The 23,373-nt window shown below is 39.7% G+C and overlaps 3 protein-coding genes across 37 annotated transcripts in view; 2 read left to right on the top strand and 1 right to left on the bottom strand.

The window, feature by feature from the left end:
* Positions 1 to 382, top strand: part of HGSNAT (heparan-alpha-glucosaminide N-acetyltransferase) — a 22,986-nt gene extending 22,604 nt beyond the window's left edge. The window contains exon 18 of the mRNA XM_090138689.1: positions 282 to 382. The gene's annotated coding sequence lies outside the window, so the exon portion shown is untranslated. The remainder of the gene's footprint in view (positions 1 to 281) is intronic.
* Positions 1 to 17,557, bottom strand: part of INTS10 (integrator complex subunit 10) — a 19,921-nt gene extending 2,364 nt beyond the window's left edge. For 2 of the 6 annotated variants that reach the window (XM_031607584.2, XM_031607580.2), the window contains exons 1-16: positions 17,400 to 17,557; positions 16,771 to 16,838; positions 16,589 to 16,692; positions 15,604 to 15,743; positions 14,854 to 14,935; positions 14,185 to 14,325; positions 13,748 to 13,919; positions 13,153 to 13,322; positions 9,224 to 9,357; positions 8,409 to 8,565; positions 7,744 to 7,826; positions 6,840 to 6,992; positions 5,816 to 5,924; positions 5,345 to 5,424; positions 4,738 to 4,900; positions 3,608 to 3,701 (exon numbers count right to left, since the gene is read on the bottom strand). In XM_031607584.2, coding sequence (XP_031463444.2) covers positions 3,608 to 3,701; positions 4,738 to 4,900; positions 5,345 to 5,424; positions 5,816 to 5,924; positions 6,840 to 6,992; positions 7,744 to 7,826; positions 8,409 to 8,565; positions 9,224 to 9,357; positions 13,153 to 13,322; positions 13,748 to 13,919; positions 14,185 to 14,325; positions 14,854 to 14,935; positions 15,604 to 15,743; positions 16,589 to 16,692; positions 16,771 to 16,838; positions 17,400 to 17,528 — 1,979 coding nt within the window. In that variant the 5' untranslated portion in view covers positions 17,529 to 17,557. Of the gene's footprint in view, positions 1 to 3,607; positions 3,702 to 4,737; positions 4,901 to 5,344; positions 5,425 to 5,815; positions 5,925 to 6,839; positions 6,993 to 7,743; positions 7,827 to 8,408; positions 8,566 to 9,223; positions 9,358 to 13,152; positions 13,323 to 13,747; positions 13,920 to 14,184; positions 14,326 to 14,853; positions 14,936 to 15,603; positions 15,744 to 16,588; positions 16,693 to 16,770; positions 16,839 to 17,072; positions 17,206 to 17,399 lie in introns of those variants that run through there. The other 4 variants (XM_031607585.2, XM_031607581.2, XM_090138682.1 and 1 more) reach the window with 3 other exon arrangements.
* CSGALNACT1 (chondroitin sulfate N-acetylgalactosaminyltransferase 1) overlaps positions 17,542 to 23,373 on the top strand; it is a 60,885-nt gene continuing 55,053 nt past the window's right edge. For 10 of the 30 annotated variants that reach the window (XM_090138725.1, XM_090138704.1, XM_090138698.1 and 7 more), the window contains exon 1: positions 17,542 to 23,373. The gene's annotated coding sequence lies outside the window, so the exon portion shown is untranslated. The other 20 variants (XM_090138720.1, XM_090138723.1, XM_090138718.1 and 17 more) reach the window with 17 other exon arrangements.

The raw sequence follows: 23,373 nt of genomic DNA, 5'->3' as shown, positions 1-23,373 counted from the left end.
TGTTTTGGAAATGTAGTCTAAATAGATATGCATACTTGTGTGGAGAAACAACAATGGTAGGTGCAGAAACCAATTCACAGTTTTAACACAATGAACTGTTGTTGGTCATCCCATGAACTGTGCCCATCAGAAAAGATTTAATTCATGGGTGTCCAAACTTTTGTCTTGCCTAGGCCATACTGAGTGAAGACAAATTGTCTTGGGCTAATATTATATATTACATATAATATTAATAAATACATTAACTACATTTATCTAAGTATAAAAAAATTATTTTCAAGGAAAACACAGGATAAGAGGACAATAAAACTACAGGGTTGGAAAGGAGCACTGCAGATACCACAGTTTCCCTGCACAGCCAGTGAGAGCATGTCAGAGAAGGGGGAGAGCCCACAGCTTGAGGTAAGGGACCTGTTGCTGATCTCAAGTCAAGTGCATGCAGAACCTGCATGCAGCAGGTAGTCACATTGTGTACGTGACAGTATTTGTTACAGGTTGCATATGTATCCTTTAGTTAGTCCACAGATGGCCTTTTTCACTGTTTCAAATTCTAACCACACACAAATGAAGCTGCTATAGGGTGGCATAATGTCATAGCAGAAATGCCCACTCAGAGCAGCCTCTCTGCGCTAAGAATATTTGAAGTGACACTTACAACCCAGGGTCACGTGAAGTACCAACCAAGAAGTGTCTATTTGTCTTTGTGAAGTCCTCATCTCCGTATGCTATCTATAGCACAGGATAATCATCTTACATTTACATCCTAGAGCAAATCTAATGCCCTACCTAGGGAGAAATGGGAAATTTGGTATAGGGAGAACAGGCCTAGTTTCTTAACCCAAGTTTGAAAACAATGTAAATCTTACATAGGCACTCAAGCAGTGTACAAAATTCACTCCCACAGACGCTAAGGAGCTGAGAAGCATACTTGGACATATATGCCTCTAGTACTGAATTAAGTGCCTACCTTCAGATCTTACAGACATGCTTTCTGATTAGTATATACAACTTAAATGTGGGTGGAGAGCTATGCTAAAAAAAATCCACCTCAAAAGAAAGAACATTTTAGTAGCACAAAAACCTCTACAGTACAGATAAGAAAACCGAACTAAATATAGGAATTCTTCAATCGTGAGATATTTGAGAACTCTTGTAATGAGCAAATAATACTGGCAAAAACAAACATGGGAAATAGAAAATGAAAAGTAACAGCAAGACACTGTTGGTCCCATGGTAACAGATGTTTGCAAACAGAGTTCTGCACAACTATGTGTGCATGACTGTTAGCAAGATCTATAGTCAAGAGTAAACATAGCCAAAAACACAATCAGAACAAAACTATGCTTTCAAGATGGTTTGTTTCACTTCAACTAAGATTTCCTCCTCCATCCTCAAAGAGATATGAGCTGGGAATGGGAACAGACGTAGAAAACCATCAGCTTTCACATCAAGTTGATGCAGTGTTTGGTAGTTTAAGAGCAGTCTAATTAAACAGATTATCAAAAATAGGAGCATGATATCAGTCAGTCAGTTTCTGTATAGTATTGTTTTCCTGTTCAACCTCACTAGCTAACACAGCCATGGGTAATCAGTACAGCTGTGAAACCCATCTTGTCTACCGTGGGGTAGAAAGGCAAATAATAGCAAAATTCAGAGCTCTTGTACAAGTCTTGCTGGCTGTGCAAACAATGAGCTGGGTTTACCACCTGATGAAACCTAAACTGCAGAGCTTCATATTCTCACCATGGATACAAGGAAAGGGAAATCTTACAAGCTGTATATTACATTTTGCACAACCTGGCCGAAAGGCTACCAAGACTATACATCAGCTTTTTAAAAAAAGTGTAGTATACTTCCTGTGTTCAGAAAAAGCAATACTCTCCCATGAAGTGTAAGGTGCTGAGAATGATATTGGTGTAAGAACTCACAATACAAAAGCTCATTCTTAAAAAACATACCTGTCATCCTGTTAATTATGACATGGAACTGTATGCTCATTTATTCTGAGAAGAGATCAAAGGAATGATTTTTGTCTTTGGGTGCTATGGCAGAAATCTTCCTGTGCATGAGCAGAACTTGAGTTGCTGCTGCAGCTCAAACAACCAGAACTGCTGAGACTTTTGAAAGATGAAAGCCAGTATGCAGATTTCAGCCTGCAGACCACTTAGAAGTAGCTAGCTAATGTCCTAGGAAACAGCTGTGCTGGCACATTTGCTTAGAAGCCCAGCTGAAGGAGGCAGTAAGCTAACCAATGCCACTGAGGTCAACAGTGTTGGCCCTCTCTGACCCTCAAAACCACTCCAGCAAAATAAATATTTGGGATACAAGGAAGTAGATGTCATCTCCTTCCACTCAGCTCCCTGACAAAGTGGAGCTTCTCTGACAGATCTCAACCACATAAGAGACACTTTACTCTAAGCCTCTTCCAGCTGGACAGGATAATTGACCATGGTAGTAAAATCAGCACAAAGAAATGGACTTCTCCAAGCATTTGCCATCATTCACAAAGCATAACACTGGTCAGATGGACAGCAGAGATTTCTCTCTCTAGAAGCACTACTCTAGCGAAGTCAAAACAATGACTAAGAGCTGCCATGCAAATTAAAGTAAAAGCAGCAATCCAGTGAAATAGCACTACACTATTAAAACTAGAGACAGCAGCCAAGAATTTATCAGGTGTGGTCTTCAGTGCAGAATGCTCTTGCTCGCAAAGACTATTATGTAACATGATATGTAGAGCAGCACACCCTGATTTTTTTTTCATGCATCTGGCTACAAGCAGTGAGATATAGAAAGAATTTGAAAATCAAGAGCTTTTAAGCTAACTCCAACAAAATTGATTTACTTGTTTAAATTCAGACACTGTTACCTTATGCTAGGCTCCCATTTTTGGGAACTTTAGCCCTGTTGTACTTTACATTAACAGCCAGAATACACTGACCTGAACTGGAACATTGACAACTTTTACTAGCCTTCCTTTCATGAACCTAAAATACAAGTTCTAATAAACAGTCAGGATATTCCCAAACATACTGTCTCTTGAACCCTGCAACAGTTCAGTCTTGACTCCAAACAAAGAACACTTCGCAAGTTAATACAAATTATTAATTTTCTTCATCTTGTAAAAAGTTGAGTGGAATAAGCTGTTTAGTACATAGTAACAGATGATCTGCTAATTCAGACAAGAAGTTACATACCTGGAACATAATTTATGCTTTATATCAAGTCTTTGTCTGCAACAAGTAGTGCTTTCTGTTCAGCACTGTTTTTCAGCCAAATTATTAATTGCTTGCACTTGTGCCTAATTACTTAAAGAATTCCTGCAAATGCAAGTCAAGCCTCTGGCTGAAAGAACCATCTGGCATCACTGTAATACACATAATTCTAAAGCACATGCAACATTTAAGAACAAAGTTCCGTAAAAGGAATTTGAAGTTGAACAACAGCACAGAGGAGTTCACAGGTCAGAAGAGATTATCTGAGCTCCTTATCCAATTCCTTACATTTAAACTCATAACTATGACAGACTTAATACACTGAATATTAATTACGTGTGATGACAGAACATGATTTACTTAAAAAAGAGTGAATACATTTTTATCCTTACTTGATCAGCATTCCTTGATTTGGCAACAGTTCAAGATGGATTTTTCCACCTTCCTGTGTTCTTAAATAAGCAAATTCCTCCAACATATCAATATCTGAAGAAAAGTTAAAGATTTTTTTTGAAGGAGAAAAATATAGTAAACACCCCTCCTTTTCCTGCACGATGCCACACTGCCCAAAGGACAGCCACAATTAACAGCTATTACAACATCTAATTTCCAGAAGTGATAAACAAGATCACAGCATGTATTCCCAGCCCTCCAGAAATAAAGGAAAAAAGGTTTTTTGAAGTGCAAAATACACATCAGTCAGTCAACTTCTTTTTGTATGTACAGTCTGACTGCAAGGAAAGCTAAAAACATTAGGACCATCTCTCCCCCAACAAATTCACTAGCTGATTTTCCATTCTTTTCCCATGCACTGCATAGTAAAACTGAGATTGAAGAATATGCCTCTGTAATGGTATATACCACCTTTTCTGTTTCCTATTTTGTCCTTTATTTAGCTGTTTCTTTTCTTCCTTAAATACTGCCAATATTGCAAAGCCCCTGAACAGGGCTTTGTCTCACAAAGGAATCTGAACCTGAGCTTTCTGGGACCATGGTTGGTTGTCTACTCTGGTTAAACACTAAGCTGTGTGAATATACTGATCCAAGTGTATGTAAAAAAGCTGACAATCAGACATGATGAGCATGAACCTTGACATAATTTAACTTACTCAACCCCAAAGCTTACCCACACAAAGCATTCAAGCTTAATAATCTTGAATTATTCAAATCAGTTCTTTGAAGCCACTTCATTTTTGTTATTTACAGCTAAGCATGGCATAGCAAAACAACAATCCTGTAGTTCAATAGCACGTGTATCTTTACTGAAAAGATTCAACATCCAACACTACTGCTGTTCTCTGAATTAAAGTGCTATTACAGTGTACTTAGAAGTACTCTGAAGTGTCAGGCAACAGAAGGCATATTTACAGCCCGTTATTCACTGCCAGTTATTGTGAGAGGCTTGCATTGTATATACAGAACATTATTCACAGAGAGCCTGCTGAAATTATCCAACAGCTTCCTCAACACCCCAGCAAATAATATTGAATGTGAAAGACTCTCCTGGCTAGAGAAAGGATACTTGTGACATAGTTGAAAAAATTCTCATACTGGAAGTTCCCTTGTTGGCAGATTTTGTTGATGGCTTTCAGGAACAAATTTTCACCCCTTGGCCACTCATGCTGAAGCAGAACAATCACATGGCCCAATGCTGTATCATCTCTGTTGTCAGTGAAAGCTCTGAGCTTCAGGAAAAAAAGGCATAGAGAAGTCGCATTACACTTAAAAACTGATTGGATTTCACTGCATCTGCACAAATACAAAACAAGCTCTTTAAGAAGTATATTTCATTCTGCCCTAACATACATATTTAAAATAGGTTGGAAATTCCCAGCCTAATTCTCTTCAGTCACTTATAGCAAAGTCTAGATATACAGGTAAAAGTATTTTGAGGAAATCTTATTTTCTCTGCCTCAAATTACAATGACTAAAAAGAAAAAGAACAAATGCTATTCCTCTCCTCAAATAGAAGTGTCTGTTCACAAACCTACTGAGGTGAGAAACACTTAAGTAGAGCCCCATATGCCTAGTGCCACCACTGGGATAAGGCCATACAGTTTCAGGACTCCAGCTATATATACACTAGGCCTTTATGGACTTGAGACTATAGCTTACAGACTATAGCTTACCTTGAAACAAGCTAACAACAGATGAAGGCAGTAAGGCATGATAGCTCTACTGGTACACGGCCAAAGCTTCAAATCAGACCCTGCAACAGAACAGTTTATCATGGACTTCTTTAGTGCTCTTCTGATTCTCTAAGTTTAGAAGAAATTCAAATGAAGAAAAATGAATAAATGCTTGCCTACAATCTCAGGTAGTGAAGAAAACTTGGAATGTAATTACAGAGGATTCAAAATGTGAAGTTACACATTGTTAAAAATTCTCTTTTCTTCTCTTTTACTGTGTAAGGACTTGGTCCCCAAAGCAATTTAATAGGTATCAGCAGGACACAAACTAACAAAAGAAAAAAAGAGTCAAGAACTACCTCTACCTCAAGAACTGTTTTTCACAATATTAGAAGAGAAATATATACATTATATATAAACAATGTTTAAAATTGAGACGATCCTGAGCTTAGGGTAGTAGCAACTGCATACCTTTTCTGAATTTAGACTTTACTTTAGGTTGCTCCTCCTGTACTTTACCTCCTTCTTGTATTGGAAGTAAAATATAGCACATGAGATCAAGCACTTTTTCGCATGTTTGCTATAAAAAGGAGACAAGATAGAAACAAGAAAAGCAAGAAATAGGTAAGTCTAAATTAAATTTAAGTTATTTATGTTCATTAAAAATTTCAGACAAAGCAGAAGGCAAAATTCAGTGATGGAACTGTAGAATCAGTGCATATCTTAGCCTGGCTGAGCAAAAAGACATGGCTGTGATATGAATCCCATTAAACAATCTCAGAGCTTGAAACCATTTTAGTTGTTCTCAAGAGTGTTAAATCAATAAAAATGCAAAATTTTTATCTTGAAATATTACATTTTCCAATCAATTCTTAGAATAGCTTTTAAAAGTTCATCCTGCCATGGTAAAAATAGAACAGGAAAATGACAATTTAACAGTATGACAGAAAGGCTGTAAATTTTAATGAAATTTTCTGGAGACAGTAAGAGGTCTGAACAGATATGATTAGATTTCTAATGATAAAGTATTAAGCTAGAAAAATAGGAAAGACTAGTCCAACTAGACCAGTACTAGGATGGTTTAAGATCCTTACTCAAGCCTTTATTTCTACTATTTTTACTTTCTATACACCTTCTCTTGCCCTGCAACATGAAGCCTATACACAAGAGTTTTCCTCACATTTTGAAACTTTCAGTGAAGGTAGTTCAAAAAAAATAATCAAGCTTGCACTGACAGACCACTGAAATACTTTTAGCTACAGTAAGTCACTGTTTAGTTAACATTGCAAATCATAGCTACCAAATAGAGTATATGTGGGAGATAATGGATACTCAGATTAGGCAGGAAGTTCAATTCTTTTCCCTGTGAAGCATCAGTTTTTCTGTAGACCCTAGCTTATGTTTGATACCCTACTGGAAGTAGACTAACAAAAACTCAAAGCAAATGGGAACCACAGTGACAGATAAAAGACCAGTACATGAATGCTGTACATACCCGGTACTCTCCAAGGGCAAAGTGGCACGTTGCTAACTGGATTAGTGCTCTCTGATTTTCTAGTGATCCTTGTCCTGTAATTTGTTGTGGAGAATGAGAACCTTGAAGAGCTGCCAAATGATGCAGGCTGCTAATTGCCTTTTTGTACTGTCCCTTTAAGAAGATGGAACAGAGTGTGTAAGATGGGTAGAAAGAAATAGAAATTCCTTTATAGAAAACTTTCAAGAAGTGGGTGTCTAAATAAAAAGGCTTCAATGTTGCTGAAAACACTCCAGTGATGTGCTATGTACTTGAGTATGGATTCAGCACTTGCAAGGCTAGACACAAACAGCTCTGCTTTAAAAAACTTTTATAGAGTCCCATAACTGAAATAATAGCTAACTCCAAAGACTGTGATTACTTCATTTAGTTAAATAAAGCTTAAAACAGCTTTTGTTCAGCAAGAATAGAAGAATACCAAGGGAGATATATGAAAGAACAATCTTTGTTCTGTGAATGGTAGGATGATGTTTAGAATATGTCTAATTTCTAATGAGATAAACAATTTTAAGTCCAACTGAAACATGTTAAAACCTGTGATTTAAAAAATAATTCTCTCTGATGGTATCTTAACAGAACATACTGGCAGACAAGCTGCATTTTAATTTCACAATATATACCTACTGGTCATCTTGATATGCTAATGCATATCAAGCTGGACTCAAGAAACAACTAGTTGAGACAGGAATATTGTGTAGGGTACCTAGCTTTGCGCTATGAATGGTATGATTCCATCCCCTGAAGAATCATACTTCAAAGAACGAAATCAGTAGACACAAAGCATCTAACAAGCTAGATCAGAATAGCTTTTCACTAAAAGAGCAATAGTGCGGAGTCATTTTCATTAGTATTTTATCTTTTTTACCTGGTAAATAATCATGTCTGTAAGAAAGATTCTTAACCAAAGCCATGTTTCAGTCTTCCATGACAAACAAATTCTGGTGAATTCTGCATAAGTTATCAGAGAAAAAAGCAGCATTTGATCACATACGATTGTTGAAAAACAACGATTCACAAATATAAAGCTGTATTTAGAAAACAAAACATGAAAGTTAATCCTTTAGAAAAGGATACTCTTCAATACAACAACATACAATCATATTTCCATAACACTTTTCTTCAGTGTGAATACTGTTAAATGACAATATTTACTTTTTTAGAAGATAAATTTGTCTTCAATATTATCACATTAGATGTTATCAGACAATGTAAAACCAATTTGCTTAAGCATGAACTAAAGCAACCATTAACAGCACATCCTCACCTAGAAGCACTACTACTAATCAACTGCTCCTTCAGTGAAAGCTACTTCCAAAAGAAGCCAGTGAACAAGTGAAGACAAGGAATGAAACAAAAGCGAAGAAACATAACACTCAAGAGTAACAACTGAGAACAGCTTCTTCCAGAACCCAGATCAAAAATAGAGATGCAAATTAAGTTGCAGGTTTCCACTGACAGGAATTCAACTTCACCAATACTAAAATAACAGCAATAAAAGGTAAGTGTAGCACTGTCTGTAGTTAGCCTTACCTTTGTCAAGCGATTCCAGTGAACACAGCAGCTCCCAGCTCTCTCTTGCCAGTTTAAAGCTCTCTAGTACTTCAATAGAGTTTGCAAGGTCTGCCTTATTAACTGCAATATGACGACTTCGCGCCTTTCCAGAAGGATCCTCATCATCTGAGCTCTGCTTATCAACAAAAAACCCAGAGATTCAATACTTACATTTCATACAATTCTGAAGTCACAGAAGTTCCACTTAAGATAAGTAAGCAGTCTGAAAACAGATTTTAAGATCCTAACTTCATAGTCTTTGCAAGACTTTTCATTATTTCACTTAGGTTTTTTTTTTACATGGTTTGCTACCAAGAAAGTCAGTGGCATTATGTGATAAACAGTATCCCAAGAGACAGTTCTCCAAGACATGCTTTAGCCAGATTACTGATTCAAGGATGTTACTTTTTCGCATTCAGTTTAAGCCTTCAATGGCATAATGCAAATGAAGTATTCCCATGCAAGTATAAGTACTTCTACATCAGAAATTCTATGTAACTGTTTTCCATTATTGAAGTAAATGTAATCAGGTTCAGTAATGAAGTCAGTTCAGCTTCACCTGCTGCTGCCATTCCTTATAGCTTCTGTCACCTGAAGTATTCATATCCACACACGCATCTACAGCAGTTGCTACAAGAGTTGTTTTACTCTTGCTTTTCTTAGCAAAACGCATGTTCCTATAATAGTCAGAAACCATTGTCGTCAGGAAGCTCTAAAAACACATCAAAACCTCTACTGTTGAAATTCCACTATTGGTACCATCATTTTACAAGAAGAAAATCTAGAGAACCTACCATTGTTTTTTCTCTTCCTTCAGCAAGTTTCCTCTTTTTGTGTATGTGTTTGTTACGATCAATATCTGTATCACCATAGACATTGGTCACATCCTCAAGAAGAATCAGTGGGGCTTGGTTTGGAGCATTTGGACCTGGGTTTAAACAAATTAGATCTCAATTGATCTGAAAAGTACTGAGCTTACATCAAGCTGATTCTTATTCCTTTGCACTGAAGGAATATGTTGAAGATGAAAATCTGAAATGCAATTCAGTTGCATAAGCAGCAGTGGTGAATCTGTTTTTCCTCAAAGCAGCCTTATAGTAAAGGTTAGAACACATTTACCAGACTCACAAGAAATATCTTACAGGCTTTAGGATATATCTATGAACCCTTTTCTTACAAAGCAGTAGTAAGATACACTCTGACAGCAAGCGTCTCTCATCAAGCATTATTTAATGTTATGTAAATACAATTATTCAACAGGTAAACAGAACAGATGGCTCTAGACTTAATGGCTACAAACACAGCAATATTTTCAAAACATTCTCACTAGGAGTCAAAATAATATGCTGACAGGTAGTTATGCAAGATTTTACCACTATAACCATTCAGCATAATTTCAGAGCTCCCATCACCACTCTCAAAACTTCTATAGAAGCCTCATGTTGAGGCAAAACATACATAATTTCTGCTTCCCTTGATATGAAGGAACAATCTGCAAGACCTGGTATTTCAGATCTCAACACTCAAATTTCATTAGATAGAAAATGGGACTATATCACAACCTCGAAACAGACTGCTACATGATCACCCACCACTGCAGAACTCCTCCTTCAAGATATTTTCTCAGTTTGCATAACCTAATTATACATAGATGGGCAAAACTCAGACAAAAAGAAATTAAGGAAAGAGGAAATGCATTATTCCATTTTCCCTTTTTGAGATCTCTGCCAGAAAACGCAGTAATGCCAACAAGTGTTCTCTGTACTTGCATTGGCGCTGCTTCTATTTGCAGGATTTAAGACTAGCGTGACATGTAAGCTGTCAATAGAAGTTGGTGCTACACCAACTGATCTGCTATGCTTATTAAGTGATGATTTTACCTCCTTCAACTAGATTCAAACTAGATACCATCAGTCAAATGCCACCTACACAAAAGCTATAACAAATTGGAAGAACTTCCTCTGTATCATATTTCTGTGTCACAATGTAAGCTGTGTGCACTTAAAATGGTCAAATCAATGTAGAAAACAGCATTTGTGAGAAAACAGATAAGTGTGTACCACAAGTGGAATCCTGGGAGAGTTTTAACACTGAAGTCTCAAGAGCTGCCTACTTGTAACACATGAGAAGAAAGCAGAGGGCTTTTTTCTGTTACTCATTCTTCTTTCTCAGAGCACCTAAGCAACCACTTTGCTTTCCAAAGGATATGTTCCTTTCAGTAGCAGACAAGCATACTGTAATCTTTATTCCAAGATCTCCAGTCTTAAAAATCAAAGTAAACTTTACCCTTTACTTGTGCTGCAAACCTTCCCTTACATTACTGAAAGCTATACACAGTCATATTGAGTTTTTCAGCTTAATTATGGTCTAGAATCTGATTTCTAGCACTTGCATCATAAATAAAACCCTAAAAGCATCAGCCCAAATAGCAACTCCTGTCAAGCCTGAGAAGCATGAATTGCCTCGTTCACTTCCCAAGTCCTCAACAAGGCAAACATGAATTATGTAAGAAAAATGCACTGAGAAGCTTCTCTCAAGATGTCTCCTTTAAGTCCATACATGTGACAAGAAGAAATTCACAGATAAAAATTCAGAGCTACTGGACCGACATCATGACTTTTGTTTTTCCAAACCACTACACTTCCAGCTCCAACCAGTGGGTTTTTCCAAGAGAAGAAAAACCCTTCTGATAAAAGCAATATGAAAGCCACTGAATTTTGATTCTAGAGCAGAAATGAATAGAAGTTACCTTAGAAGTATTTTCTTATTGATAAGCAACAGAAGTCCCTAGAAGTTCTGCGTTCTGCTGTCTCAATAGGTATTCTTTTTTGCTGGTTCATTCTCAAAACTTAAGTTTTAACATCCTCAATCTTACAACTCAGACTTAACCTCTGATTTACTTCCCTTTCTCTGTCAACTCAGAATCAAACAGCTAAAACACCTCACTACATCACTGTAATATTACCTTCTTCTGGATCCAAACAAAAGAAATCCAAACAACTAATTAGTAATTTAAACAACTGAGTTTTCTTCACATAAAACATACTGTCATTTATCTTCTAAACTTAACAATTTATTGTTATTATTCAACTTGTTGAATAACTCTACAAAGTTGTAGAAAACCTACACAGTAGGTATTTTACTGAATGTATAATTACTCCACTGATCATTACCTCAAGCAGGAGAAGATACTAAGACTTGTAAACAATACTCATAGAATTAGAATTGTAACTTCATCATTAGTCCGCCATTGTAGCATTAATAAATAATGACCACCTACTGCAGAGAAAGAGGACAGCAGATACAGCTATTTCAGATCAGTCTTTATCCAAGAAAGGCAAAGATCGCAATCTAATAAATGAAGAAACAGAGTCGCACCCCTTACTGAGGATCAGGGCTCACCAAACACTCCCAAAGAGAGAACCGCCAAGCAATCTGATAACGCAGCAGACTTAAGAGGGCAGGAAAAACAGCAGATAGTATTCATGTTAAAATGCTCAATTTAGAAATTAATTAAGGATTCATGCAGATGCACATCTTTAAAGATTAGGCTTAAATAATGCCAGAAGACAATATAATCAGTGAACATGCAGACATTGTAATTAAGAAATATACATGAAGGGTAGACTAAGTAAGATCACCACAGCAGGAAGATAATAAATGGTAAACGCTTACCTGTGTTGCAGGCTCACAGTATTCTCCACAAGGTGAGATCTCCAGAAAGAGATCCTTCCTCAGTGGCAATCAGCACTTAAATGGGATCTAAGAGAGATGGAGCCAGACTCCACCCCTTCCAGAGGCAAAGGGGAATTACCTCCACCTGTGCTCCATGGCGGACTCATTGCTTGCCTCAGGTGGTTAATCAGAGGAGGTTCAGGCCCTGATTCAGTAATTCCCATACAAAGGCCAACACAGATTTTGAGAATAGTGAATTTCAGGAAATATTTCCCTTACTTAGAATTTATTCAATTAGTCATATTTTTTGTGTATATTCCAATGTACCAAAATTAAATTCACTTGTTTTGTGAAAGCTCTGTGACCTCTTGACAGGAGAAAGGTATATAACCAATGAATAGACAGATGTTATAACTAAGAAATATACAAGAGAGTTTGGCTAAGCAGGTTAATAAAAAAGAATAACTAGAAGACTTACCCTTCTCCAGGGCTCACTAGAAAACTCCAAAGAAAGGATCTCCAGAAAGAGTCCCTTCTCAACTGGTAGTCAGCTCTTAAATGGGTCTAGAAGAGGTGGAGCCAAGCTCCACCCCTTCTGGCAGCACAGGTTAATTGCCTTCACCTGTGCTCCCAGGGCTGACTCATTGCTTGCCTCAGGTGATCAATCAGAGGTTCAGGCCATGTTTCAGCAGTTCCCATACAGAAGCCATGAAAATGTAAGCTTCAAAGAATCAAAATCAGAGGAGAAAATAAAAACAAAGATGATGCTGATGGAACAGTGGGAATGAATCCTAGCAATGTTGTATGTAACATCTGGTCTGTTACATTTCTCTTCACTAGACTACTGTTGCTAGCTGAGCTTGAAACTGTAACGCTACGTTGAACAGATCTTTGCTCCAATCCAGTACAGAAGTTGTCCTGAACTACTTCTGCTGATAAGAGCAATAGATTGGGAGAATTTTAAAGAGAATCTATGTCAGATTGTAAATCAATAGCTTTAAAAGACTACTTTGGAAAGATCCTTGAGGCATTAGCAATGAAAACTAACCTTGGAAGAGAGATGGCTGGATATTGCTGACGTACTGGAATGCATTCTTAAAGAAGACCAACATTGTAGAATACACTACTTGATTCTTGTATTTAGCATGTGCATCACTATCAAAGTTACTGATGTATCTGCAGAGGTCTTTCATTCTATGCAAAATATCTCCAAAACTTCTAAGAAAGAAAGAAAGAACAATTCAGCATGTTACACAGACCAAAAACTAAAGCAAACAATTCACACTGAATGTGAAAAGCTAAATGTTTTAGCTCAGGAAATCCCTCAGCTGCATGTCAGGAAAGTCTAGTGAAACTTCACTAAATATTCACCTTCTTTTAATTTGTTATGGCAACTGGGAAAGGATATCCCACACTACTGTAGTTCTTATGTATGACTTTAGTCAACAAGGATATAGTTTAGTAAGTAATTTGAAAGGGGCTCATATTTCTACTTTACATTATACAGTCTTGAAAGAAAAGCTGCGCTGAATTTACAGAAAATGTTTCCTCATGTTGAAGTCCTTCTCTGACTCATCTGCTTAAGCATTAAAAAGATCAATCCTCCTCAAAAAGGAATACCTAGAAAAGTGAAAATTTCTCACCTTCTTCCTTTATCCATTTGCCATTCACACCTCATTCCCACCACAGACAATATTTTAAACAGCCTCTCCCAAGGATCTGTAATCTGGGATGATTTCTCTGTAAGACCATCTATTATGTATTTCTGAGAGCTACGTTTGCTTGGAGACATAAGATCAGATGAATCTTGTGAACCTATGAAAACAAACACATTTTTCTCTTTAGAAAGAAATCAAATTAACAGATGTATAACTAAGGAGAAATGTATGTTTCCAATGTAAAAAGACACATTTGAGCTTTCAGGGTAGTCAGAGTTGACAGGTTGGATGAGGAGATCTTAGACATTTTGTCCTCTTTTTCTCTACGAGATACATTACACTAAAGTAATGACTTATAAGCCCTATTTCAATAAGGATAAAATGTATTTTAGGAAAGTCTAATTTTGTAAAAATACTCTTACCTTGATACTGGTTTTCTGTCTGCGTAGATCTAGTTACATAGTTAATATAAAATTCTGCTGCCTTATTTAGGTATTTATATAACAAGCTGGCAGGAAGTCGAACATCAGGGTTGTTAATTATTAGAGGAAGAACATCACAAACTAAAATAGCAAAGAAACAAAACAAAATCATTAGAGTTTGTGGAATTTTTTAATTCTATTTGTCCCAAGTAAAGTTTTTCAATTAGCAACATGAATTCCCAGCTCTGGCAGACCGAACACCAGAAAGAATCATAGAATCATAGAATCACCAAGGTTGGAAAAGACCTACAAGATCATCCAGTCCAACAATTCCCCTATCACCAATAGTTCTCACTAAACCATGTTCTTCAACACTGAGTCTAAACATTCCTTGAACACCTCCAGAGTCAGTGACTGCACCACCTCCCCAGGCAGCCCATTCCAGCATCTGACCACTCTTTCAGAAAAGCAGTATCACAAAGAAACACAAAAAACCTCAAATGAATGACTGTAATACCTATTTGTGCCACCTAAAGCAGCCTGACACTGTTATGAATAAAGTGCTTTTCTAATCTTAGTACTAAGACAGCAATTTATTTAACTCCAAATTTATCTCACTGCCATTCTATAAACTTGTACAAAGAGACAAGAGTATTAGTGTTTTCTTACCAAACAATTTTCTAAAACAATTCACTGGGGATTCTTGGTCTTCAATATTTTCAGCTTCTAATAACGTTTCTCCAAGGCCAACCTGTGTAAGCAGAGGTGAAAAAAAATGGTGGACCAGTGTTTTTGGAAACTTTTGGAATTGCAATTCAATGAAGATGAACAATTATTTGGAGAATAATTCAGTAGGAATTAACTATTTCACTGGATGCATTAATATCTATGTAGTTAATCTAGCACCATGTAATACCAGACGAAAAGCAATGCCAGGAGATAACAAAACCAGGAACAAAAGAATTGTGCCTGTGAGTGTATCAGTAAAGACGTGCACAGAAAGGTGACAGCTACCACACCTTACATTTGCAGCTTGTCACCTGACCTGTGCACTCTTGCCTGTTGCAGACATGAAGTACTATATGTTAGTTCAAGTTAGTTTCAGAACTGACTGACTTTACAGTCTTCAAACTATGCTTCAATATAAGTAGGTCAATATTTAAAGGGCTCCAGCATAGTCTTGTACATCTAAGCAAATGCTCTGCTCTGAATCTTGTTATAACCTCAAAGTACTTTGCCTTCAGTGAGTATTTACTGAAAAAAAGCTGAAACAATACCATCTCTTAGACTACAATATTCCTCAACACTCTGTGTGTGTGTGTTATTCTTTTTTTTTTTTTTCTTATTATTCCAAAGCATGGAATATTCATTGCATTTACAAAACAAACAAACAAAATGCTTATTATGAGCTACTCTTACCCCATGTTGTACCACAGTCTCTGGGAAGCGTCGCAGAAGTAGCAGTAACATTTCTGCCCTTTCTAGTGTGTTAAAACATTGCTCTGTGGCCTTCAGTAGCATCTCACACTGCACTCGACCGGGAAGGGTTTCAAATAATCCTTTAAAGAAAAGATACAGTGCAACTCACTGCATTTGAACTGCAAAAGTGGCTGATAAAAGGTAAACTACAAGGTCAATGTGCCTTTGCTACGTGGACTGAAAACATTTCCTTACATTTCTTTCAGTTTTTTAATACCAGAGCCTGAAAAAACAAAAATGCTATCTCTCTGAATGAAGCCGGCAGGAAACCTGTGTTTCTTTGGATGCACTGAACAAGTAAGAACGCTAATGAGTAGAACACTAAAAAAGAATCTGACACTTAAATATGCTTCAAGATCTTCATTTACATTCTTTGCTTATGTATCACTTCTAACATCATTACTTTAACTGAAAAGTACCTTTTCCACTTTAAATATTCCACGAGACACAGAAACCAATACATTCTCCCTATAATTTAGATGTATTCTCTATGAACTCCATTCCATGAAAATGCAAACAGTTCATCAATTAGAGTAACCCGTACGCAAAGGGAGACGCGCTGCTTATTCTTACTATTTCTGAAGCGCACCTTCAGAGAAGAGATTACAACTTGTCTGGTGTAAACCGTGCTTTCAAAACTGCCCATGGCTGCTAGTAGTGAATGTCAAGACCTCAAGTGGTCACTGTCCATTTCTGTAACTCTCACTTTACACAAATTATATCACTCCATTTTAATGACAGTTCATTGTTCTCTGGAATCATTTAGACAATGATCCCGTAGTGACCTTCCACTTAACTCTCTATGCAATCATTTCTCTAGCTTACCAGACGGTGTTTTTTGTACTTACCCCACTAGCTATGAAACCAGAGGTCTTATCTTTAGGTTGCTTTTGGACTCTACCTATCCTCAGAGTAAAATCCTTACCTCTTAAAAACTGCGTCTGCTTGTCCTGCGAGTCATTCCTCAGCGCTGCTGTAATAACACTGATCTCCCTCCACACCGCAGGCTGGTCCGGAAAGTTCACAAACCTGTAACAAAGTTTGAGGCAAAGAATGCAGAGCGATCTGAGAACGTGCTGGTAGGACAAACCTCCCCGTGTTACCTACATGTCGTAGAGCAGCCTGCCCGCCGACGCCGTCCTCTCCGCGTTCCTCTCGATGGTGTACATCTCGTACTGCAGGAGGCAAGGACAGCACGTTGGCCTTCCTGAACGCATTTATCAACCACATTATCCTTTCTGCTCCAAGGAAACCCCGCGACAACGGACCAATCCAAAGGACACGTGTACGAATAACAGGAACTGAGAGGAAACGACTGCAGCACTGTAGAAATGAAGAGGCGGGCCTGGCCTGTCTAACCACACACCACGTGAGAACGGCTGTATGCACGTACACGCAGTGACACTAACATGCTGCTTATTTCTACACAAGCAAAACAACCGGCGACATCAGTGACTAGGGTTTCCACTCGAGCGCAGGGAAGAAACACATCGACATCGAAAGCCATCTGCCGAAGAGGAGCTCTACTTTACGACAGCTGCTGTCAGAGCACGGGCGGGTCTGTCAGCCGATAAACGGAAACGCCGACGCCGCCGTCACCACGGCAACCGCTCGCCCCGCCCCGCCCCCCCAGCCCATTGGCCGACGTGCCCGTCAGTCACGCAGCGCCCGCAGCAAGGCCGTGTGAGGGAGCGCCGCGCTGCGTTTTCGTACACCGCCGGTGCGCTAGCGCTCACCTGGATATTGAAGTCGGCGGGATAGAGGCTCCGCGCCGTGATCAGCCAGGCCTTGGCCGCCCATAGATCTCCCGGCACCAGCTCGCGGGCTCGCTTCACCAGAAACTCGCAATCCCCCTGAGCTGACATCTTGCGGCCGGGCGGCGCGCATGCGCCCCGACGCCCCGGGGCGGCTCGTCCGCTCTTCTGCCCCGCCCCATCCGGGAGGCACGCAGCCCAGGGCATGTGCGGGAGCCGCCATATCTTGGGTCCTTTCGGGGCTCTTGGCGATGTTCGGGAGGCTGCGCTCTAGTGGCCTTTTCTCTTGTCTTCTGTATGGGCCTTGGAGGGGGTCTTTGTGCTGCGCTGGGGCCAGTGAGGTATAGGGACCTTATTGTGTGTGGTCTGAGGGTCAGACGATGTACCTGTAGTAGGGAAGTGGAAATTAAGAGGACTTGTATGGGTAGGGAGGGCTGAGGTACTTTTATGTAGCTCGGGGAACAGTTTAGGCTCTCAAAACTTGTCACTTATGAGAAATTTTGTGGTACTACCTATCAGCATTTTAGAATTAGTGATAGTACATAGTACGGTGCCTGAGCCAGGCTCAAGAGCTCCTCTTTCTTAGTTTTGTGAGTGGTGTTAAGAATATAATAGTGGCTGGAGTCAACTGACTTAAAATCTCTAATGTTTACAGCACAGCAGTGCCCTTTTGGAAGTTGATATTGGTGTAAATCAAAGTACTTTGTAAAGGTCCATGGCCCTAGCACCACGGCCATGGCTTGTGCTGATAAAAGGCACTTGTAGTTCAGGACTAAGGTAACCAGCAGTAGAGCCAAAGAGCAGAGCTTTTTCTTTCCATAAGCTCTCCTGACCTTCAGCAACTTATAGATTTGCTTATCTGTAGTTTATGGTCTTCAGTGTTAAGATGCTTGATTACATGCAGGTGTTCCTGTTACTTATCTAAGTGTAAACTTGTTCAGTGTTATCACTTTATTTATTCCTTTCAAGTAGGCCGTTCATTTTTGATGTAGCAACAGACCTTATAGACTTTGCTCTTGTGAACTTGTGCTGCTTAAGGCCATGTGTCTTTGTATCTAGGAGACAATACCTTTAGTAAAAAGCTAAAATGATGCTAAGTCTCTGAAGCAGGTAAGGAGTAACATCCTTTCTGCTTTATTAATGGGTGCATTTTTGCCTCATTATCAGCTGATTTATTATGTCTGCAGATCCTCTTGCTATTCTGGTGCAGGTGCAAAAGTGTTCTTGAGTTAGGTTTCCACAAATTTTAAGTTTGGGGAAAATGTATTGTCCCTGGTGTCGTCTTTGGGCTGAGAATGGAGTCATCTGAGGGCTGGGAATTTGACTTCTCTCCATCTCTCCTTGCTGCTGCTAATTCCTCCTACGCCAAAGCCACTGCCAGCGTTGTGTGAGGAACCGCCCACGCTTTTGGGGTGTGAATCCTACATTGGTTTCACTCTGTGGCCTCAGTGTTGCCTATGCTTGTGGAAGAGAACTTGTACATAAGCTGTAGCCTCCAGGAAGAAGTGTGTTTACAAAGGCTCTACTCTCTGAAGGAGAGAGCTGATTTTAGCCTGACATGGAACTGTCATTATTTCATGCCCTGTTCTGATTTCCTGCTGCTGTGCTAACAAATGCTGATTTGTAGCCATGAGAAATTATCACGGGATTGTCTTGTTGAAAGCAATCGACCCTGTCAGTTTATCAGTACCCAGCAGTGAGTGCAAGATCCTGTTCTTTGACCCTTCTCTCAGCTCTTTTGTTGAGAGATGTTCATCAGTTGTAATTGTAAGGAGCATGAAATATGTGATTAATGCACTGTTCAGAGGTGACAGAGCCACAGCAGAAAGTCTGCTTTTGCTCATGAAACGGATGCAGAGCACTTCCTCATCTTTCTTTCCTGCCTCTACTATCCAACCCACAGGCTGCTGTAGGATAGCATTTTACTTTCTGGGCTCAAAACACAACTGTGTATATTGTGTCTCTTCATTAACCGCCCAGGGAGGGATTGATGGGGTGATTGGTCCTGGCTTGCTCTGTGCTGCTTGTGAAGCCAGAATTAGGATGCCACAAGAGGCAACAGGAGGATAGAGGGTATCAGAAGCTGCTTTTGAAGAATGGGTTTGCAAGGAGTCCCCTGCCAAACATCTGCTGCAGAACTACACTCGAGTACCAGCTAGACAGAAATCATGGCTTTGGGCGAGTTTTGTAAGGAGTTATAAAAGCAGCTATTTTTAATCAAGAGAATTTAGAGTGTTGGGTTTAATAATCTCAGAGTAAGAAACAACACTTCTTGTGTAAGAGGGAAGGGAACTTTTTTTTTTGGAGAATCATAGTTATTACTGTGATAATTTTTCGTGGCTGAAAATCAGCATTTGTTAGCACAGCAGAAGGAAATTGGAAAAGGGCATGGAATAATGACAGTTCCTAAAATACGGGTGCTGAGTCTCTACCACATCACAATAGGATTTGCATTTGAAGTTGCTGAGAACAGAAGCTATTGGTTTTAGCTGAGCTCCATCTCTAGAGGTCCCTTCCAATCTCTGCAGTTCTGTGATTTGGGGCTGTTACTGTGCTGAACTGGAACCACTGATGTGCCAGTGGTTTGCTGTACTCATCTTCTGTTCCAAGCCTGTAGATGGTGGCAGGGCTGGGCTAATCCTGTCGGGTTGAGGCCTGATTCTTCCTCCCCTTCTGGAGTGGCTCTCCCAAATTCTCACACAGACTATGCTGTTTGGATGTGAACAATGCAGGGCACACTGAAGGTCTCAGTATCTTAGCCATCTGACTGGAAGTGTGCACAATCTCTTTCCTGCAGGAATGTGGAACCCAGCTGGAATGCCTACATAAGCCTTGTTAATCAGGAAGAGGCTTTGTGATCTGCTGTAGCAGGAAATTGACAGTGCTGACCTTGAAGCATGTTAGTCATCTGATGCTGTGAAGGTTGGTGTTGCCTGGGAAGATTGTCCTGTTTCTTGAAGGTGTCAGTGGCAAAGATCAAGTGTGGGGGATTCAGGCAGCGTTGTTAATACAGTCAGTGCAGGGAAAGGCACAAAGGTAGTATGTAAAGGTAGTATTGCAGACCTTGAGCATAATGCATTAAGTTGTTTGCGCTACATCTGAGACTCTGAATGTGACTGTGACCCTTCAGTCAATACAGAATGTTCAGAAGGTGTTAAGGTGGCATTGAACAATGGCAGAGGGCTTTATATTGTCATTCTCCACTTTCTGAATTTCTGCCTTGGTATAATCCCAACAAATGGTTGTCCATCTGCTGGCTTACCTGCTAATTATTGTCCTGCATGCATTCTTTAGGCCTATAGAGATCAAAGCTGGTTTTGGCATGGGTAAAGACAGTTTGCTCTCCTTTCTAAAGCTGTTGTATCAATACTGAGAAGATCTGACAAGCATAAATTTCCTTAGTATGTTATGAGCGAGGCCTTGGAGAAGGGGATTTTTGAGATAGTAAAAACTATGAGATTTTGTAGAAGGTGTTTTGTTAACCATTTTGGTGTCCATTGGCTTTGTGCAGAGCAATTTCCTACAGCTGGGAGGTGTCTAGGCTGTCAGGGACTGAGAAATTGAGGCTGAGATCAAGTGTCTTATCTCACCCTTGGTGGTGAAAGATAGTAGATTAAACTGCTGAGTGATGAACCAGAAAGAAGAGCAAAAGGAGGCTGGGAATCCATGAGTGAAACTGCACGGGATTGTTGGGATTCAGCGCAGCTCTCTGTAGGTTGGTATCTGTTAATGACAGATGGCAATGTCAGTACAAATGTACATTTTCCAGCAGATCTGGTGGCTTCTCGTGAGATGGAATAGAGGTCTCTGGTTCTGGGGCTTTCTGTAGTCTTCAGAATTGAATCCAGATTCAGATTTTGAAATGCTTGAGTTGGCCACAGTCCACTTCATTTCTGTAATAGCTAAAAGCAGTTTTTGTTAATTGGCCTAATTTTAACTGAATCATAATAATTTAGGCTGCAAAGGACATCAGGAGGGCATCTGGTATAGCCACGTGCTCACAGTGCAAATAACTGCACTTTTACAGTCCCAAGATGAACAAAAAATCCCTTTCAGACAAAGCAAATGGGATCAGTTTCCTTCAGCCTGCAGTATGACAGCACTGAGCTGTGTGCAATCAGTATTTATAGTGGGGAAGATTTAGTCAGTCTTAAGAGTGGGTGTTGTTATTGTGAGAGCTGTTAGAACGCTTGTCTAGCTGTTAGCTTTGGGATCTTGAACCAGACTTGGTTCTCTTCCCTGCGGCATGGACAGGATTATTAATCACCACACTCACAGTGCTAATGATACGCTCACAGGACTCAAGCGACACTAGGGCTGGAGCTTGGCAAGTGGTAAGTTGTCTGGGTGTGGTGTGAGCAGAACACTGGCAGCAGCACACTGGCTGCATCTCTGGTGCACAAAAGGGACTTTGCATTCAGTTAACAGGGCCAAGGCTTAGAAAATGCCATCTTTCATATGTAAATTAATTGCACTTTATTTAAAAAAACATGTTCTGCTTCTTACGAAAACACTTCTTAAGGGAGGATTTCATTTTAACCTGAAAGTAGCTGAAACAGATGGGTAGACTCTTCCTGTAGAAGACACATTAGTAAAGAAATAACACAGGGAGGATTTATCTCCTGGACATATTTCCTTTTCTCCTGCTGCCTTCCCGCCTTGTTCAGGCTCTTAGTATCTCTGTGGCAATTCTGAAAGATCTAGAAATAAAAATCCAGCCATATGTTTGTCCTGCTTTTAAAACTGCTTTTAATCTGCAGTCATGCTGAAAAGCCCGTTCTCTGACCTGTTCTATTCTGCTCCTGCTCCTTGCAGTCTCCTTCTGCACACATCTCACAGGTGTGCACAGCCTTGTCACTTGGCATGGTATTCACCTCAATGTGTTGGTGTCTGTAACCTCCTTTCATTTGAGAAGGCATCCTAGTTTCCCTTTATAGTTAGAGACACCCAGAAGACAGTTTAGCTGATCAGATGAAGACATGCTGCAGTAGGTCAACCTGTGCTCTGAAATGTCTTTGCTTAGGTCTGCACTGATTGTGGAAGAAGGGATACAGGGTGGTTTTCTCATATGCGGAGTTCGTGTAGCAAATCCTCGTATATGCTGATGGCTGTGGCTCTGTTCACCTCTAGCCAGGTTGCTCAGTTGCCATGCTCTTGTCACAGTAAATACACTGCCTCAGCCTCTGTCGTCGTGTGGCAGTCATTCCCAGGAGGGGCGATGAACTCACCCCTGCTAGCCACAGCTCTGCATTACACACAGAGGTAGTCAGGAGCACATGACTGCTGATCTCCTTGATTCAGCTGCTTGGACTACAGCATCCCAATGGAACCATACTGAGGTTTTCTCCGTCAGTACAGTCTTTCAAAACTGCTAACAGCAAACTGAATGGTGTAAGCAGAGAACAGCCGGCTATCTGTCATCAGTAGCATCCTGCTCTTAAGCTGGGCTGTTGGTCACTGCTTTAAATATGCCTGCATTTCCCCCAAGAAACGTGAAATTTGGATACGTGAGTGCAGGTATGTGTCTAATTACCCTCATTGTGCAGCAAAACCAGTTGAACAGCATGTTTATAGAAACTGTCCTTAAGAGCGATTGCCTCTTGAAGGAGCATAGCTCATATAAGAGGAGTGGGACTGTCTCCAGCCAGCCCTGGGAGACGATGCTGAGAGCATATTGAAAAGCTGTCTTCAGCAGAAGCTTGCCAGTTTAACAACTCCGCTCACTGTTCCTATTGCACAGTGGGCTCTTTGACGCAACAGAAAGAGCTGCTTTTTTTTTTTTTTCCGCTTCCTCTTAAATCCGCCTGGCCAATTTAAACCTTGTGGATATTTCTTCCCCCTCGGGAAAAGCTTATGTGAGGATTTTCTCTTTTAACAGTTTGTTCTGTGAAACCATTTTTTTTAAATTGTTTGCTGTTAGAAAATGTTGGAGCTGAACACAAGGCTTTCTTTGCAG

This window comes from Phasianus colchicus, chromosome 4 (genome assembly GCF_987193195.1).
Source record: "Phasianus colchicus chromosome 4, bPhaCol1.hap1.1, whole genome shotgun sequence".
Classification (NCBI taxonomy): domain Eukaryota; kingdom Metazoa; phylum Chordata; class Aves; order Galliformes; family Phasianidae; genus Phasianus; species Phasianus colchicus.
The sequence above is the reverse complement of the archived record's forward strand: the minus strand, read 5'-3'. Positions and strand labels throughout refer to the sequence as shown.